General features: G+C 39.7%; 1 protein-coding gene across 3 annotated transcripts in view; it reads left to right on the forward strand.

The window, feature by feature from the left end:
* Positions 1 to 17,590, forward strand: part of DMD (dystrophin) — a 2,141,216-nt gene that overhangs the window by 1,400,580 nt on the left and 723,046 nt on the right. For all 3 annotated transcript variants that reach the window (XM_084869361.1, XM_084869360.1, XM_084869362.1), the window contains one exon: positions 16,656 to 16,757. In XM_084869361.1, coding sequence (XP_084725487.1) covers positions 16,656 to 16,757 — 102 coding nt within the window. The remainder of the gene's footprint in view (positions 1 to 16,655; positions 16,758 to 17,590) is intronic.

Consider the following 17,590-nt stretch of genomic DNA (forward strand, 5'->3'; position numbering starts at 1 on the left):
ATTTGAAGTGTGTTTTAATCATGAAGTCATAATTAAGTTGCTCTTTTATTTGCTTTTAAAGAAAATTAACTGCTCTTTTATATATATATATATATATTTAAATATGTTTTATTGATTTTTTACAGAGAGGAAGAGAGAGGGATAGAGAGTTAGAAACATCGAGAGAGAAACATTGATCAGCTGCCTCCTTCACACCCCCCTCTGGGGATGTGCCTGCCACCAAGGTGCATGCCCTTGACCGGAATCAAACCCTGGACCTTTCAGTCTGCAGGTCGACACTCTATCCAATGAGCCAAACCGGTTTCAGCACTTCTAGTGTTTAATAATACTTATATTGTTTAATACTTAATATCAAGACTTCAGGAACTATGTCCAGTTGTCATATGGATAATTGCTTAAAGTTGTGCTATATAGGTTTAAAATAATGGAAATATCACTGGCCAAGATGAATTTGCAAAGCAAGAAAAATATTATTCAATGACATTGCAAAATTACTTTCTGTTATCCATGCCTCTCTATTCCATAGACTCCAATGTATTCCTTAATTCCCTTGGGATATTTAAAGCAATGTTTTTAAGAATAATTCAATAAGAAACTAAAGCATATCATTATGGTTAGAGTTCATTAAAAACACATTCAAATGTTGTTTAAGAGTCACAGTATGCGGCTGTGGCCATGAGGCTCACTTGGTTGGAGTTGCTGGTTGGATTCCTGGTCAGGACACATAGCTAGGTTGCAAGGTTTGTTTCCTGGTCAGAGTGCATATGGGAAGCAGTTGGTCGATAATTCCCTCTCATGTATATGTTTCTCTCTCCCTACCTCTCTCTCTAAAATCAATAAACATATTCTTGGGCGAGGATAAAATAAAAAGTCATAGTGTGTAAAGAACTGAATCTGAAAAAGAAAAATGCATATAAATCGATGGCATTGCAAACAATGCTCCAAGCAAAAAATCAAAAAGGATAGAAAAGTACTTATATTAAATTATACTGTTTTATATATACTGCAATGTAGACCATGAGAAAACAGACATTCTTTCATTTGTTCATTTATATATTTAATAATTCAGTGTTTTTCAACCAGGAGTGATTTTATTCTCCAGAGGAATTAATGAATGTCTGGAGATATTTAATTTTTTTTTTATTGATTGATGAGAGAGAGAGAGAGAGAGAGAGAGAGAGAGAGAGAGAGAGAGAGTTCAATTTGTTGTTCCACTCATTTACAAATTTATTGGTTCATTCTTGTATGTGCCCTTGTGCCCTTCCTGGGGATCAAACCTGTAATCTTGGTGCATTTGGATGACACTCTAACCAACTGACCTACCCAGCCAGGGAAGGAGCTATTTTGGGTTGTCATGCCTGAGGGAGGAGGAAATGCTATTGGCATCTTGTGAACAGTGACCAGTGATGCTGAAAAACATCCTATAACACACAGAGTAGCACCTTACAACAACAAATTATCCAGACCAAAATGTCAGTAGTCCTAAGGCTAAAAAAGCCATGACCTAAGCAAAAAATGCATGCTTATCAAAAATACTTTGTTCTGGTTCTAAACCCTGTGATTTATCAAATAAAATCTAACTTTATATATGTACTAGAGGCCTGGTGCACAAAATTGGTGCACAAGGGGGGAGGGGGGAGTGTGTGTGTGTCCCTCAGTCCAGCCTGCACTCTCTCAAATCTGGGACCCCTTGAGGATTGGGCCTAAAGTGGAAGTCAGACATCCTTCTCACAATCCAGGACTGCTGGCTCACAACTGCTCACCTAACTGCCTGCCGGATTGCCCCTAACCACTTCTGCCTGCCTGCCTGATAACCCCCTAACCACTCCCCTGCCAGCCTGATCTATGCCTAACTGCTCCCCTGCCAACCCAATTTCCCCCAACTGCCCTCCCATGCAGGCCTTGTCCCCCCTAACTGCCCTCCCCTGCAGGCCTGGTCACCCCCAACTGCTCTCCCCTGCAGGCCTCCCCCCCCCAGCTGCTCTCCCCTGCAGGCCTGGTCCCCCCTAATTTCCCTCCACTGCTGCCTAGTCACCCCTAACTGCTCTCCCCTGCAGGCCTGGTCCCCCCAACTGCCCTCCCCTGCTGGCCTGGTCGACCCCCAACTTCCCTCCCCTGCAAGCCTTATAGCCCCCAAATGCCCACCTCTGCTGGCCATCTTGTGGCAGCCATCTTGTGTCCACATGGGGGTTGCCATCTTGTGTGTTGGAGTGATGGTAAATTTGCATAATACCTCTTTATTAGACAGGATCATATTTGAGCAAATTCATAGAACCTATAGTGTAGTAATTAAGAATGCAAGATATGAATTAGGCAGATCACTGTTCAAATCTCACACCTACCATTTGTTAGCTTGTGCCTTAGACAACTTCTCTAACCTCTCATGACTCTAGTTTTTTCATCTGAAACATAATAATAATGTCTGCTGTATGACTCTGTGGAGATCAAGTGAGAATAATTAAGATTTATATAAAGAGCATTGCAGAATGTTTATGTTTAGTAAGTTCTCAAAAAAATAGTAGCAGTTAGTATTACCTATGCATATACTAAATTATTTAATTCTGACATACTATGAATATCCTGGCCTCATACCATATTTCATTGTTTCTAAGATATCATTTATTAGAATATGCATCATTATTTTATCTATAACAAAGAAAAAAAGTGCTGCCAATTAGACTCTGACAAACCATCATTTATAAAATGTGTCCCAGTTTCAGAGCTGTTACCCTGTGAAAATACAATGTGAGCCTTAGAAATTATTACTGTAAAGCCCATCAGAGAATATTTTCTTAGATACAAGTGAACAAGTCTAATTAATGACATTCAGCTTCAAATTCACTTAAGATACAAGAACAGAAGCAGCTTCCTAGGAAGGCATATTTAGGTATATCTCTCCTGTGGGATTTGAAAGCAGACTATGCAGCATTTCCAGATCCATCCAAGAGCTATTCTCTTTCAGCACTTGTCCATTCCCAAATGATAGCTTAGGTGCAAAGGAAAAGGACTAATGTATAGGGGCTGGGTCAACCCTGTCCTAGAAACCTCATGCGCTCTCAGGGTCAATTTGTGTTATAACATAGGTGTAATTTCCAAGATTTATAAAAGGTACATGTTCAGTTACAAGAATTATTATCCTCAGAGGATCCGCAAAATTATAGCTTTCCATTAGACATCTGCAGTTCATCCATAGAACTCCTCAATCAGCTGTCATTTACCAGTTTTTTTCTCATGCAGAAGCAACATTGCCTACCAATACAGTTGACATTCCAACTTCATCAAATTTCCAGGGAAAATACAGGCAAGGCAAAATAGGTTGTGAACCTTTTATCTACAATAATATGTCATTTTCATAATTTTATAATTAAAGATACTAAAATTCATAGACTTGCCCCAACTCATCCTATCTAATAAAGAGGGAATATTCCAATTGACCCTCACACCATCACAAAGATGGTGGTGCCCACAGGCAATAAGGAGGGAATATACTAATTGACCACCCTGCCCTCAAAGATGGCAGTGCCCACAACCAATAAGGAGGGAATATGCTATTTGACTGCCCTGCCCTCAAATATGGCAGCTCCCACAGCCAATAAGGACAAAATATGCTAATTGACTGCTCTGATTTAGAAGATGGTAGCATCCACAGCCACAGGTTGGCAGTGCCCAGTCCCCTCATCCCTGCTGGGGCACCAGACATGCAGCAAGGCCTCCGGAGTCCCCAAGTCCCCTCAACCTCCCAGCCACCCAGGACCACCCAAGGCTCAGGTAACCAGTGCTGGCCAAGGCTTGCACTTCCAACAATGACACCAACAGAGTTGTGATGGGGGCATCACCTTCCCCTGATTACCGGGTAGCCTCCCACCCCTGAGGGCTCCCAGACTGTGAGGGAGCAGGCTGGGCTGAGGGACCCCGCCTCCAGTGCATTAGGCCTCTAGTCCTATTTAATAAAAGAGTGATATGCAAATTGACTGTACTACTGCTACACCTACAAGCCAGGCCACCAGCCAATCAGGAGAAAGTATGCAAATTAAACCAACTAAGATGGCTGTGGTCACGGAGAGAGCAAGCGACTTGGTTTCCTTGGCAATGGAGGAAGCCTAGCTTTCCACCGGCCCTGGTGGGCCCAGGCCTCCACTCAAGGCTACAAAGTTTCAATTATAGAAGATAAATAAATCCCAACAAAAGTGGTGGAAGTCACAGAGCTGGAGAGAGCAGGAGGCCTGAGTTGCCCCCGGCAATGGAGGAAGCCAAGTTTTCACAGCCCTGGCCTGTCTTGGCCTCCACTTCAGGCAACAAAGTTTCAATTTTAGAAGATAAGTAAATCCCAACACAAATGACTGTGGCCATGGAGCAAGCAGGAGGCTAGGCTCCGTTCAAGGCTATAAAGTTTCAAGTATAGAAAATAAATAAATCACATATACCAGGGCCTCCGCTTAGGTCGCTGGGGGGCATGGCCGCCCTGCAATCCACTACAGGCCCCTCATCCAGGCCGTCCCACACTGGAAGGGAACCCATACCCTGATCTAGGACACACTTCATGGCAAACCAGCCTGCCCCCAAACATGTACCAGGCCTCTATCCTATCTAATCCTATCTAATAAATGAATAATATGCCAATTGACCATCACTCCAACACATAATATGGGTGCCCCCATGTGGTCAAAAATGACTGCCCCATGTGGACACAAGATGGCCACCACAAGATGGCCACCACAAGATGGCCAGCAGAGGAGGGGAGTTGGGAGGGACCAAGTCTGCAAGGGAGGGCAGTTGTGGGCGATCAAGCCTGCAGGGGAGAGCAGTTACAGGTGACCAGATTGCCATTGTAATGTGAAAGTAATATATCAATATAAACAAATGAGGATGGTTGTGTTCCAATAATATTTATAAAAACAGATGGTGGACAGAATTTGGCCCTTGGACTGTAGTTCACTGACACTTGCTTTAGTGTATTATAGTGTTGTTGGAAGTTAACAGATTAGGGATAAGAACATCTGAGTTCCAGGCTTATTAATTCACAAGAGGCCCGGTGCATGAAATTTGTGCACGGTGGGAGGGTGTCCCTCAGCCTAGCCTGCACCATCTACAATCTGGGACCCCTCGAGAGATGTCCAACTGCCTGTTTAGGCCTGATCCCAGAAGGATGGGGCCTACACGGGCAGTTGGACATCCCTCTCACAATCCAGGACTGCTGGCTCCCAACTGCTCATCTGCTTGCCTTCCTGATTGCCCTTAACCGCTTCTGCCTGTCAGCCTGATCACACCGTAACCACTCCTCTGCCAGCCTGATTGATGCCTAACTGAACCCCTGCCAGCCTGTTTGCCCCCAACTTCCCTCCTCTGCTGGCCTGGCCACCCCTAAATGCCCTCCCCTGCAGGCTTGGTCCCCCCCAACTACTCTCCCCTGCATTCCTGCCCCCCCCCAACTGTCCTTCCCTGCAGGCCCAGTAGCCCCCAACTTCCCTCCTCTGCCAGCCTGTTATTATTGATAGGTACTCATTTGATGCCATATTTATTCTATACCCCTGTGTTCCTTCTTCGCTTTCTATTTCTTTAATTTTATAGTAGACCCTTTAGCATTTCTTGCATTGCTGGTTTGGTGGAAATAAATTCCCTTAGTCTGTTTTTGTCTGTGACGCTCCTGATTTCACCTTCAATTTTGATTGATAGCCTTGCTGGGTACAGTATTCTTGGAGTCAGACCCTTCCTTTGCATGACTTTGTATATTTTATTCCATTCCCTTCTGGCTTGATGAGTCTCTCTGGAGAAATCAGTTGCTAGTCTGATGGGGGTTTCTTTGTATGTAACTTTCTGTCTCTCTCTGGCTGCTTTTTAAATTCTTTTTTTGTCATTGGTGTTTGTCAGTTTAATTATAATGTGCCTTGGGGTCAGTCTTCTGGGGTTCATTTTGCTTGGGACTCTGCGAGCATCTTGGATTTGTGTTGGTTTTTTCTTCTCTATCTCAGGAATGTTTTCTGTCATTATTTATTGAAATATGTTTTCCATGTCTTGCTCAGTTTCCTTTCCTTCTGGAACCCCTATTATTCTAATATTGTTTTGTTTTGTATTGTCTCAAAGTTCCCTTAGACTCTCCTCCTGCTTTTTAATTTATTTTTTTTTCCAGAAGCTGCTCTACCTGGGTATTTTTTCCCATCTTGTCTTCTAGCTCACTGATGTGGTCCTCTGCTTCTTCTAGTCTACTCTTGATGCTTTCTATTGAGTTCTTTACAGTAGCGATGTCATTTTTCATTTCTTCTTGGTTCTTCTTTATTTTCTCTTGGTTTTTACTCATATTGTCTTCCATTCTTTTTAGCCATCTTATGATCATTACTCTGAATTCTTGCTCTGGTAGGTTGCTTGCCTCTAACTCATTTACTTTCTTTTCTGGTGATGCCTGCTTTTCTTTCATATACGGCCTGTTTCTTTGTCTCCCCATGATCTCTCTTTTTAGGATGTCTGCTTGTGTAGTTCTCTCTCTCCTTCTTTGATTTAAAGGCACAAAATACAACACAACCAGATACAACACACAAGGCACTGAGTATTAATGTGTTTGCGATATTAATAACCTCCAATAACGGTCACTAGAACCCAACTAACAAAAACACAATCAAACAAAAACAATAGGCAAATCAATCTTATAAAAAAAAGCATACAACTTCAACATAGTTAACATTCAACATACAACTACAAAGGGATAGAGAGAAAGACTTTTTCTGTTGTTTTTTAGGACAGTGAGTAGGGGGGTGTGAATGGGCTTGGAGCAGGGATTTGGAAATTAGATATACACAAGTAGGGTGAAATTTTAGGAGGGGTTAAACAGAAAAAATGGGGAAAATCTAGAGCAGGAAAGGGTTAAGATAAACAGGGCACCAAAGGAAAAGGTTAGGAAGAGAGTGAAGGCATAAGGGTAGGGTTGAGATAGAATAAAGTGTTGGAGAAGGAAAGATAAATATAGACTGTAGAACAGTAATCCTGAAATTAAAAAAATAATAATAAAAATAAAAGAAAATAAGATAAAAAAGGTAAAATAGTAGTAGTAATAATGTTGATTACGTATACAATGTAATAATTAAAAAGGTAAAATCAAGTGAGGAAAAAAAATAGTTTCTTGAGTAAACATTGCAAATAATGAAAAAAATAAAAAACAAAAATTAAAAAATTAGAAAAAAATAAAATTTAAAAAATTTAAATAAAATTTGCAGTAATGAAGGTCATTCGCTTCCTCTATTGTAATCCAGTCCTGATTTTTAAACAGGTCTTGCTTTGATTTTATTACACTAGGATCAATTTGTGATTTAGCCTCTGGATGGCAGTGTTTGTAGGTTGACTTCCAGGCTCTAAAGTAGGGGTGTCGAACTCAATCAGAGAAGGGGCCAAAATCTAAAATCCAGCCTAAATTGCGGGCCGAATGGTTTACTGAACAGTCATAAACTGACAATGTCATAAACTGACAGCGGAGTGCAGTCATGACAGCGCGGTGCGGGCCACATTGCAAGGCCTGGCGGGCTGGATTTGGCCCGCGGGCCTTGTGTTTGACACATGTGCTCTAAAGCCTCTCTAGCTCCCCCCCCCCCCCTCATTGATCTATGGAGTGGGGAGAGGGCAAGTCCAAGCCAACTGTAATCTCTTGTAATTCTCAGATTTCCCTCTGAGTCAGATCCAAATGTGTTGCTCTTTAGATTTCTCCATTATTAGGAGCCCAGTCCACTTTCACAGGTGACACCCACCCAATAGCCAGGGGTTTCTATTTGTAATCACCGCCCCTGTCTTCCAATTTCCGTGCGCCTGGCGCACGCAGGCTTTTGTCTTCTCCGTGAGCACTCACTCACCCTCTCCCCCTCAAAGTCTGACCTTTTGGCTGTACAGTGGGGCACTCCTATGAGTCCAAGTGTTCGCTCTGCCTGGGATCAGCTTTCTGGGGGTCAAAGCTGCTTGGTGGTCACTGCGGCTGTGGATATTCAGGCCTCTGACATGATCTAATTTCCCTTCAAGATGGCCTACAATGGCATAATTTAGGTATAACAGAAAACATATGGCCCACAAAGCCTAAAACATTTATTATCTTATCCCTTATAGAAAATGTTTTTTGAGCTCTTCTCTAAAGTATAACTATAAGCAGTTTAAACTGTCTCCATGAGTCTATGTAAGGAGGGAAAAGGCAAAATAGGTTTCTCCTGTTTTATCTGTAAAATTAACTACCCATATAATTTCTCTGTGTACCTGAAGTTTTTTAGAGCCACAGATACCAAACATTTTTCTAGATCAACAGTTGGCTACCTTTTTCTGTACAGGGCCAGAGAATAAAGGTTTAGAATATATTTGAGGATTTATGGGCCATATGATTTCTGTTTCAAGTCATGACAAAATTAGACTTAGATAGCCAGGTTCTAGAACCTTCATTCTTGACCATTTAAGATAAGGAATGTTGTAAATCCTGGGAAGAACCAGTTTCAATAAATGACTCTTCTTAAATCAGTGTCCTGTATTGCCATTAAACTAGATTAGAAATTTAGTCTTCATTTAAGAACTGTATGTGTAAAAATTTTCAGACTAAATGCATCAGCTTACTGAAAACAAGTATTTCCCTCCAAGCAATGTTATATTTGACTATTTCCCTTGGGAATCTGCTTATAAATGCTATCTGTTTTTTACACTCCTTTAGTCTAATCTTAACACAGCAGCCAGAAGAATCTATAAAACATAAGTCAGCTCACATTGCTCCTCTACTGAAAACCTTCTGATGATTCTTAATCTCACTCAGTAATAGCCAAAGTCTTCAAATAGTTTTTCCTGGCAGGACCTACACTCCCCATCATCTCTGGTTTGCTTCTTGTTACTCTCCCCTGGCTCATTAGGCTCTACTCACCCTGGCATTCTTGGTTTTGTTTAAATTGAACAGACTCCTGCCTCAGGGCCTTTGCACATGCTATTTTCTCTGCATGGATTGTTCTTCCCTGAGATAGCTGTTTTATTCATTCCCTCATCTCTGCCTAATCTTTATTTATTCAAATGCTACTTTATCAATGATGCTTTCCCTGGAGGTACTTTCTCAAATGTTCAGCTCCCACATATATATCTCCTATTCCTACCTGATGCTTCATGGTTTTCTCTTTAGAACTTTTCGCCCTCTGATGTAACATAATTTCTGTTTTATTATCCATTGTTCCCATTGGAGTATAAGCTTCACAAGAACTGGGAAATTGTCTGTTTTATTTAGTTATATATCCCGTACTTGAGTAGTATTTAGAATATAATAGGTGCTCTTATCTTCAGTAATTATTTACTGAATGAAGTAGTATGTTAGGGGTTTGGAGGGTAAAACTTTGTTTGCAAAAATAAGTCTGCTGCCCTATCTGGTTTGGCTCAGTGGATAGAGCATTGGCCTATGTATTGAAGGGTCCCAGGTTTGATTTTGATCAAGGACACATGCCCGGGTTGTGGGCTTGATCCCCAATAGGGGACATGCAGGAGGCAGCTGATCAGTTATTCTCTCTCCTCATTGATGTTTCTATCTCTTTCTCCTTCTCCTTTCCTCTCTGAAATAAATAAAAATATATTTTAAAATAATAATAATTCTGTTATTAAGACTTTGAAACCCCTCTGAGTGAGTGGAAGGCTTGTAAGATAGGATATTAGTATCATTACTTGATGGTCACACCTATGTCCACTATTTTATTGATCTTGAACATTTTAAGTATGTCCCTTGGTAGATTATATCTTCTTGGTTTCATAACACTTATCACTTTAAAAATCAATACTGCATTATGTTTTGTATATTTGGACAGATTGTTTTTAAAATCCATAAATCACTAAATAAGAAAAATATATATCCCTTTGGTGGAATGCCCTTGATTAGCTCAGAATGGAAAGAGAGAACCTGTCGTTCTTCGTCAATCAGATTGGCATGTATTTAACAGCATGCAGTTACAGAGAAGGAGAGCTATGTTGCCCTGGTCTAGCAAACCTAATTGTAGATAAATAAAAGAACAGTCACTCAGCATGAGGGAAAAGAAAGAAACCGAACTGCACAATGTTGTGTTTTTCCATCCATCAGCCTTCATTTGTCAGAGTTTGCCTGACAATCTAGGCCAGAGAAGTCAGGCTCTAACACAATATTGATTCCATTTCATTTTTCCTTTCTTGCTACCCTTCTTAGCAAACAGTGTGTATGTGAAATGAGAGATGATGCAGTCGATAGACATGTCCAGGGCACATTTATTTTAAAAGCTTACTTTGTTTTTGTCATCCCAGAAAGCCATATGTTTTTTTTTTGTTTGTTTGTTCATTTGTTTTTCTATAACATTGCCATTATTAGCTCTTGATGCAGTAACAAAAAATCCCCAACACCAGGGATTTATAACAACAGATATGCATTATTCATTCATGTGTCTTCAGATTAACAACAGCTTTCTCTATACTATGGACCATTATCAAGTTTTCTCATTCTAAATTTGAATCTGATCCGAGTGTGTTATTCTAGAACCCAGACAGAGAGCAATTTCTACATGGTACATTATTCTTCAATGGTGAAAGATAGTACTAGAAAATGTTGAATTGCCCTTAAAGACGCAGCCCAGAGCTGTCATAGAGTCACTTCTGCCCAAAGTTCATCAAAGCGAGGCACATGGTCAAGCCCGAAGTTGATGGTGAGGAAGGTATATTCACCAACAGGACAGCCATGTTCACAGAGTAAATGAAAAATAATGAAATAATAAACCAAAGTATTCACAAATGTATTGGAATTTAATTGATTCCCTGGTACTTTTTTTTTTTTAATTTCAACATCTCTAAAATTGAGGTATAGCCCACAATAGTGACTACAAAATCTAATTGCTTTTTTTAAGCTTTCTTATCAGTTCATAAAATAATAGTGAATCTTACAATCCATAATATCTTAGATTTAATAAAATAAACTATGCATTTGGGTTATTGACAAAATAGTCAAATGGTACGACAAAATCTTTACAAATAATTAAAGTAAGTTAATGAGTATGTTTGTTAAGGAAAAGGTCATTTTTTTCTAGAATTTTTGTTTTTGTTTTCAGTAGCAGCATGCATATCTCATAGAGAGCTGAATGGAAAACCATGCATTAGTAGTAAATCATTTCTCTCTATTCTTATATTCATATATGAATGTATATACCCATTTGTAGAACATCAATTAGAATATGAAGTGTCATTCCATTGTTTAATACCTTTTTGTGGCTTCTCTACTAAGATGTTGAAGATGGTATAAAATATCATTTTTTTCCTCTGGTTCTTGCTGTTTACTCATGCACCACTTATTTCTTCCCATTCCCTCACATTGGTACTCCATGCTGCTTCCAATTCCTGTCTTGCACAGTTCAGATTTTCTCTTGCAATTCTATTATCCATCACGTTGTCAACTAAGTATATGACCTGCTTCTGTTCCAAGCCTATTACTTCCCCCATGAGGTCTGCCTCTACCCTCGTGTCTTTTAAACACAGAACTGATCACTTCCTTCTCTGTACCCCACTTTACATTGCATTTTGCTAGTCCTTATAACTGTTATACTCTAAGTTTAATATGGGATTGCTTGTCTGTATCCTACACAGAGGATTACCTTATACCTTGTAGTATTCACAGTTCCTAGCCAACATGTTGAAATGTAATAAATATTCAATATATGTTTGTCAGATGAATAAATGAACAAATGTTGTAACATATATGCAAAGGCTGTTCATAGCCTCATTATATTGTCATATATATGTATATCCTATTTAATAAAAGAGTAATACGCAAATTAACCATCACTCTGCTCAAGCCACACCCAACAGCCATGCCCATTAGCCAATCAGAGCAAGTATGCAAATGAACCCCAACCAAGATGGCTGCAGGCACAGAGAACAGTTGAGAGGCTTGGGTTTCCCCGGCAACGGAAGCCAAGCTTTTCACACTCCCTTGGACGGCCTAGGCCTCCATTCAAGGCTACAAAGTTTCATTTATAGACGCTACATAAAACCAAAAAGAAATGGCAGCAGCCACGGAACAAGTAGGAGGCTTGGCTCTGCTCCAGGCTACAAAGTTTCAATAGTTAAAGGTAAATAAATTTCAGATACCAGGGCCTCTGGTTGGGTTGCTGGGGGTGTGGTCAGCCTGCAAACCACCACAGGCCCCTTACCCAGGCTGCCCCACACCCCAAGGGAACCCCCACCCTGATCCGGGACACCCTTCAGGGCAAACCAGCTGGCCCCATTCATGCACCAGGCCTCTATCCTATCTAATAAAAGAGTGAAGATTAAATATAAATCTAATATGCAGATTGACCATTACTCCAACACACAGTAGCTGCCCCCAGTGGTCAAAGATCCTGTCCCCATGTGGACACAGCAGGGGAGGGCAGGTAGGAGGCACAAGGTCTGCAAGGAAGGGCATTTAGAGGCGATCAACCCTGTAGAGGAGGGCAGTTAGAGGTGGCCAGGCTGGCAGAGGGAAGTTGGGGCAAACAGGCTGGCAGGGGAGCATTTAGACATCAATCAAGCTGGCATGGAAGTGGTTAGGGTGTGACCAGGCTAGCAGGCAGAAGCAGTTAGGGGAAATCAGGAAGGCAGGCAGGCGAGCAGTTGGGAGTCAGCAGTCCTGGATTATAAGAGGGATGTCCAACCCGAGGGATTTCAAACTGCCCGTTTAGACCCGAACCCACCAGGATCAGGTCTAAACGGGCAGTTTAAAATCCCTCGAGGGGTCCCAGATTGGAGAAGTGAGGGCTGGGCTGAGGGACACCTTGTACCCCATGCACAAATATATATTCTGAGTCCTCAGGTTATATACAGGCAGTCCTCAGGTTACATTGGACTCAACATACATCATTTCATGGTTATGTTGCCATCTACCATTTATTTTAAAAAGTTCTGTCATTTCAACGTATGTACATAAGTGCTTTATGTTTTTATTATTTAGTTACCACAAGTAAAAGTCAGGAATTGTTATCTTTCTTTCAATTTTTATTTTTACTGTTTCACTTCATTATTGCTGTATATGTGTTCCATGTGAGTGATGTAGGTGCTTATGTAGGTTGGTTTAGACTTATGGCAAAGATCACATTATGTCGTGCCATAGGAATGGATCTCCAGTATAACCCGAGGACCTACTGTAAAAGGCTAATATGCAAAATGTCCCTTCAGGGGTTCGACTAGGAGATCCAGAGTTCAATCACTCTCTATGATGTGCACTGAGCACCAAGGGGGTGGCATGGAAAAAAGGAAAACCCTGGATGGCAGCCAGAAGGCCCTGATCATCCCTGATCACTGGCCAGGCCTAGGTACCCTACCTGTGCATGAATTTCATGTATTGGGCCTCTAGTAGGTAAAATAATGGAAATGGGAATAAGTTTAAAATAAGAAAGAAAACAAGGTAAAATGTATCTGTTAGAATATCCTTAGGATCTCTGTTAGAATATTCTTGAGAACATCAAATTTCCAGTTTTAAAAACATGTACAATTAACAGTATTGAATTAATACAGAAATATAATGTTCAATAAATCATTTCTTAGAAAATGCAAATATATTAATTTGCATATGAATTGTTACTTTCACCCTCAAGGTGTTGTCTAGTCTTTTTTTTTTTTATCACTGACCATTGCTTCACTACTTCTCAGACTACCAACTTCCTAATATTAGTAATGCTATCCTATCTAATAAAAGGGCAATATGCAAATTGACCATCATTCCAACACACAAGATGGCCACCCCCATGTGGTTAAAGATTGCTGCCCCCCTGTGGAAACAAGATGGCTGCCACAAGATGGCCAGCAGGGGAGGGAAGTTGGGGGGAACCAGGTCTACAGGGATACAAGGGGAGGCCAATTAGGCAATTGGGGTAGCAGGGGAGCAGTTAGGCATTGATCAAGCTGGCAGTAGAGTGGTTAGGGGTGATCAGGCTGGCAGGCAGAAGGTGTTAGGGCCAATCAGGCAGGCAGGTGGGAAAGCGGTTGGGAGCCAGCAGTCCTGGATTGTGAGAGGGCAGTTGGACATCCCTTGAGGGGTCCCAGATTGGAGAGGGTGCAGGCTGGACTGAGGGACACACACCCCACCCCTGTGCATGAATTTTCTGCACTGGGCCTCTTGTTAATAATAAATAAGATTGAAGGTGCTCAGAGAGTTATTCCATTTAAAAAACCTATCAGGGCTGAATTTAAAAATACAACATATTATCCTAGTGAGCATTAATGAAGGTTTATTCTCTGTCGTCTAATTAATAAATACTATTTTCTTAAAATTATGCAGGAGATTATAGTGAATTGTCAATACTATGATGAAAATAAAGCACCATAAATCACATTATAAGGGTCTTAACTCCTAGTGCACAATCTTATATTGCTTGGGATATATTCAGATGGAAATGCTCTATTATTAGAAGTGAGAGGGTTTTTTTGTTGTTGTTGAAATCCCATGAAGACTTTCTTGTCTGAATGTTCTTTGAAATTGAACACTTACAAAAACTGGCCACTATAATTAGCTATGGTTCATTTCAGTGGTGACCTCCTTTACCTTATCTTAAATCTTGTAAAGATGTGAGTCCATGTATGAGATAAAATGTTTATTTAGATCAGTTCCCTGACCTGGATATTATCAGTCTGGCAATCATAAACCCACACAAAGATACCCTTGAAGCATTTTAAAGGCTATGTTAGCATTTCTTTCCTTTACTATGGGAAGATACAGTATTTTATCTCAATTACACTCTGGAAGGATATTATAGAATGTATTGGAGTTAAAGAGGAGGAGAAAAATTAACATATTAAGAAATATGACTGCCAGTTTTATCACATTCACACATACACACTATGCACAGCAGAGTAAGGGATAAAGTGGAGGCTTATTTGCACACTTGCTGATTGTAATCTCAACTTTTACATTTTCAAGTTAAGTTATCTTGGACAAATTGACTCAGTACCCCTCAGTTTTGACATCTGTAAAATCAGATAACACCCTTTTTGTAGGAAATAAGTGTCAGGGATAAAATGCATGAAACACAGTGTTTGCCACAAAGTAAACTTTTTTAAGAATATATTTTTCATTGATTTCAAAGAGGAAGGGGGAGAATATTTGGAACTATTGAGGAGTAGGACCAAAGAGAGAAAGATGTTAGTGGTAATCATTTGGCAGCATATGGAGAGCATTGGTAAAATTATTGACTATTTATGGTCATTTTCTGAAGGTATAGAATTTACAATGGGTGCATTTATAAACAATTTTAAAGGGGGAAAAATAGTCCACCTCCACCAAGCACACTCTAAACTTGACCTTGTTACCATTGGGTAAGATTTTTAAATAACTTTTAAATTTTCTTATCCTAGAAAATAAATTAATACTTATAATGTGTGGTTCATTTCTTTCATAATTATTGTCCCTAAAGTTGGTATGCATGTATTTGTGTATAGGTGTCTTGCACTTGTATCCATTTATGAACAGGGTTAGTCCTAATGTTATGAATACTTTTAACCAAAGTGCCTGTCTCCCAGTGGCATTTATTATAATCAGAACTGAAGAAATAATCTCTTTCAAGAGCTTTTGCTGAGCACCTACAAGTTGCAAGACATCCAACTGTGTCATATAAGATTATAGTCATTTGGGTTGAGTACTCCCAGGTCTGATAGTCTGATAGAACAGATACAAACACAATATATAAAGGTAACAGTGGCATGGAGACACGTACACCCAGCAGTGCTGGGAGGCTGGCTACAGGGTAGGAGAAGGATCAAGAGAGATATGGGTTAATCAGGAATTGCTCTCTGGGGTATATTGCCCAGGCCCTGACTGACACTTGACATTGATTAATCGATACTCCATCCTAGTGTTTAACAAGTGTTCCATCCAAAAAGTCTTCTGTAATATTTAACTTCATTTCCTTCAGTTTCAATTTATGCACATTTATTTTGTTCTCTCTTCAAGGGAGCTAGACAGAAGCCAGTAGCAAAGCACTTTATATTTCTATATGGAAAGAGGTTTGTTTGTTTATTGTTTTTTTCAGTCATACTTCAATCTTCTCCAGACTAAGGAAAAAACAAACACGTTTCTTAAAATAATTGAATCATTTCTCAAAAGATTTATTTCACTTGACTACTTAATAATTAATAAGCCTAGATACTGTGCTTTAAGTGTTTAATCTTGGGAAAGAAACTTAATTTTTACAATGATGTGGAAAGAATTTTTGGATTTCTATTTTGAAACAATTTTGTATCTCAAACACCAAATAGAATCCTGTTAAACTAATAACTTTGTAAAGTAAAATGAACATTAATATTACTGAGTTTATGGATGTGAACAAAAATATTAATCCTATTCATAAATTGTACTTTTCATTATTGCATTTTACTTTTTTGACAAATAGAACATCAGTGTCTGTTTCTCTATGGAAGCATTACAATATAATTTAAGATATCTGTTTCTCTATGGAAGCATTACAATATAATTTAAGATAACTTTGGATAAATTTCTAAAAACTTTAGTCTGTTTCACAAAGACTTTTATTTCTTTTCTCTGTAGTTGAAGCTACTTTTTTGTACCTCTATATACCATGCAGAAATTGATCTGCAATACATGTGGAGTCTCCAAGGGTATAGTTAAATTTAGTAATTTTATTACTAACTGTGAAGTTAATCTGCACTGTATGTGTTCTATTCCTCAGGAAACCGAAGTAGCAGTTCAAGCTAAACAGCCGGATGTGGAAGGGATTTTGTCTAAAGGGCAGCATTTGTACAAGGAAAAACCAGCCACTGAGCCAGTGAAGGTAATGAAGCAACCTCTAGCAATATCTATTACCTCATAATGGGTTATTCTTCCCCTGTTGTACATTTGCCATTGGCATGGTCTATTTATAATCAATGAAATAACTTGTAAAGAAATATTGGCCATACTGCAATAGCAGAGACAGAGCTGTCTTTTTGATCAACATATCCTATTTATATATTGTGATCTTAGGACCATTAACTAGTCATTGCATTAAAGGACTCATTTTTGTCCTGGTGCGCTGCCATCAATACAAAAAGTAGCCCCACCTTCAAGGTAGATTAAATTCTTTGAGGCTTTATTGCTTTGCTTGCCAGCCTTCATGCTTTTCATATTGTTTAGCTTAATTCAAAGTGAGCTACTGCATCATACTGTCTGTCTCCAACAGCTGTAAAGAAACACAATATGGTCCATGACCTTTCTTTTCTCTGTTGTTCTTTCTTATGAAAAAGGAATCGGCATTTGGGATTCAGATCTTCATTGGGTCAAGAATTGTTAGTGAAATGTCATATAATTGCTTCTCTCTTGGGTGAAAAAGCTGGCCTGGGAGAAAGCTTTCTACTTCTTTCCTTTCCTGTGTACATTTGAAGCATCTGACATGTTTATTCATAGGTTATTACATGAGGAGAGGAATGGAAAGCCAGCTCAGTTTTCAAAAATAGCTAATTGATGGCTTCCACTTGCAAATGAGAGTCCAGTGATAAATAGATGCTAGGTTAGGTATTCGTTACCTTATTTTCTGTACCTGACCAAAATGATAATGGCTACCATTATGATGAAGGTTCATGTGTGCCTGTAATGGTGGCTGTTTATTGATCAGTCCTGATTTCTCTA

The sequence above is a fragment of the Pipistrellus hanaki genome, assembly GCF_964339955.1.
Source record: "Pipistrellus hanaki genome assembly, chromosome: X".
Classification (NCBI taxonomy): Eukaryota; Metazoa; Chordata; class Mammalia; order Chiroptera; family Vespertilionidae; genus Pipistrellus; species Pipistrellus hanaki.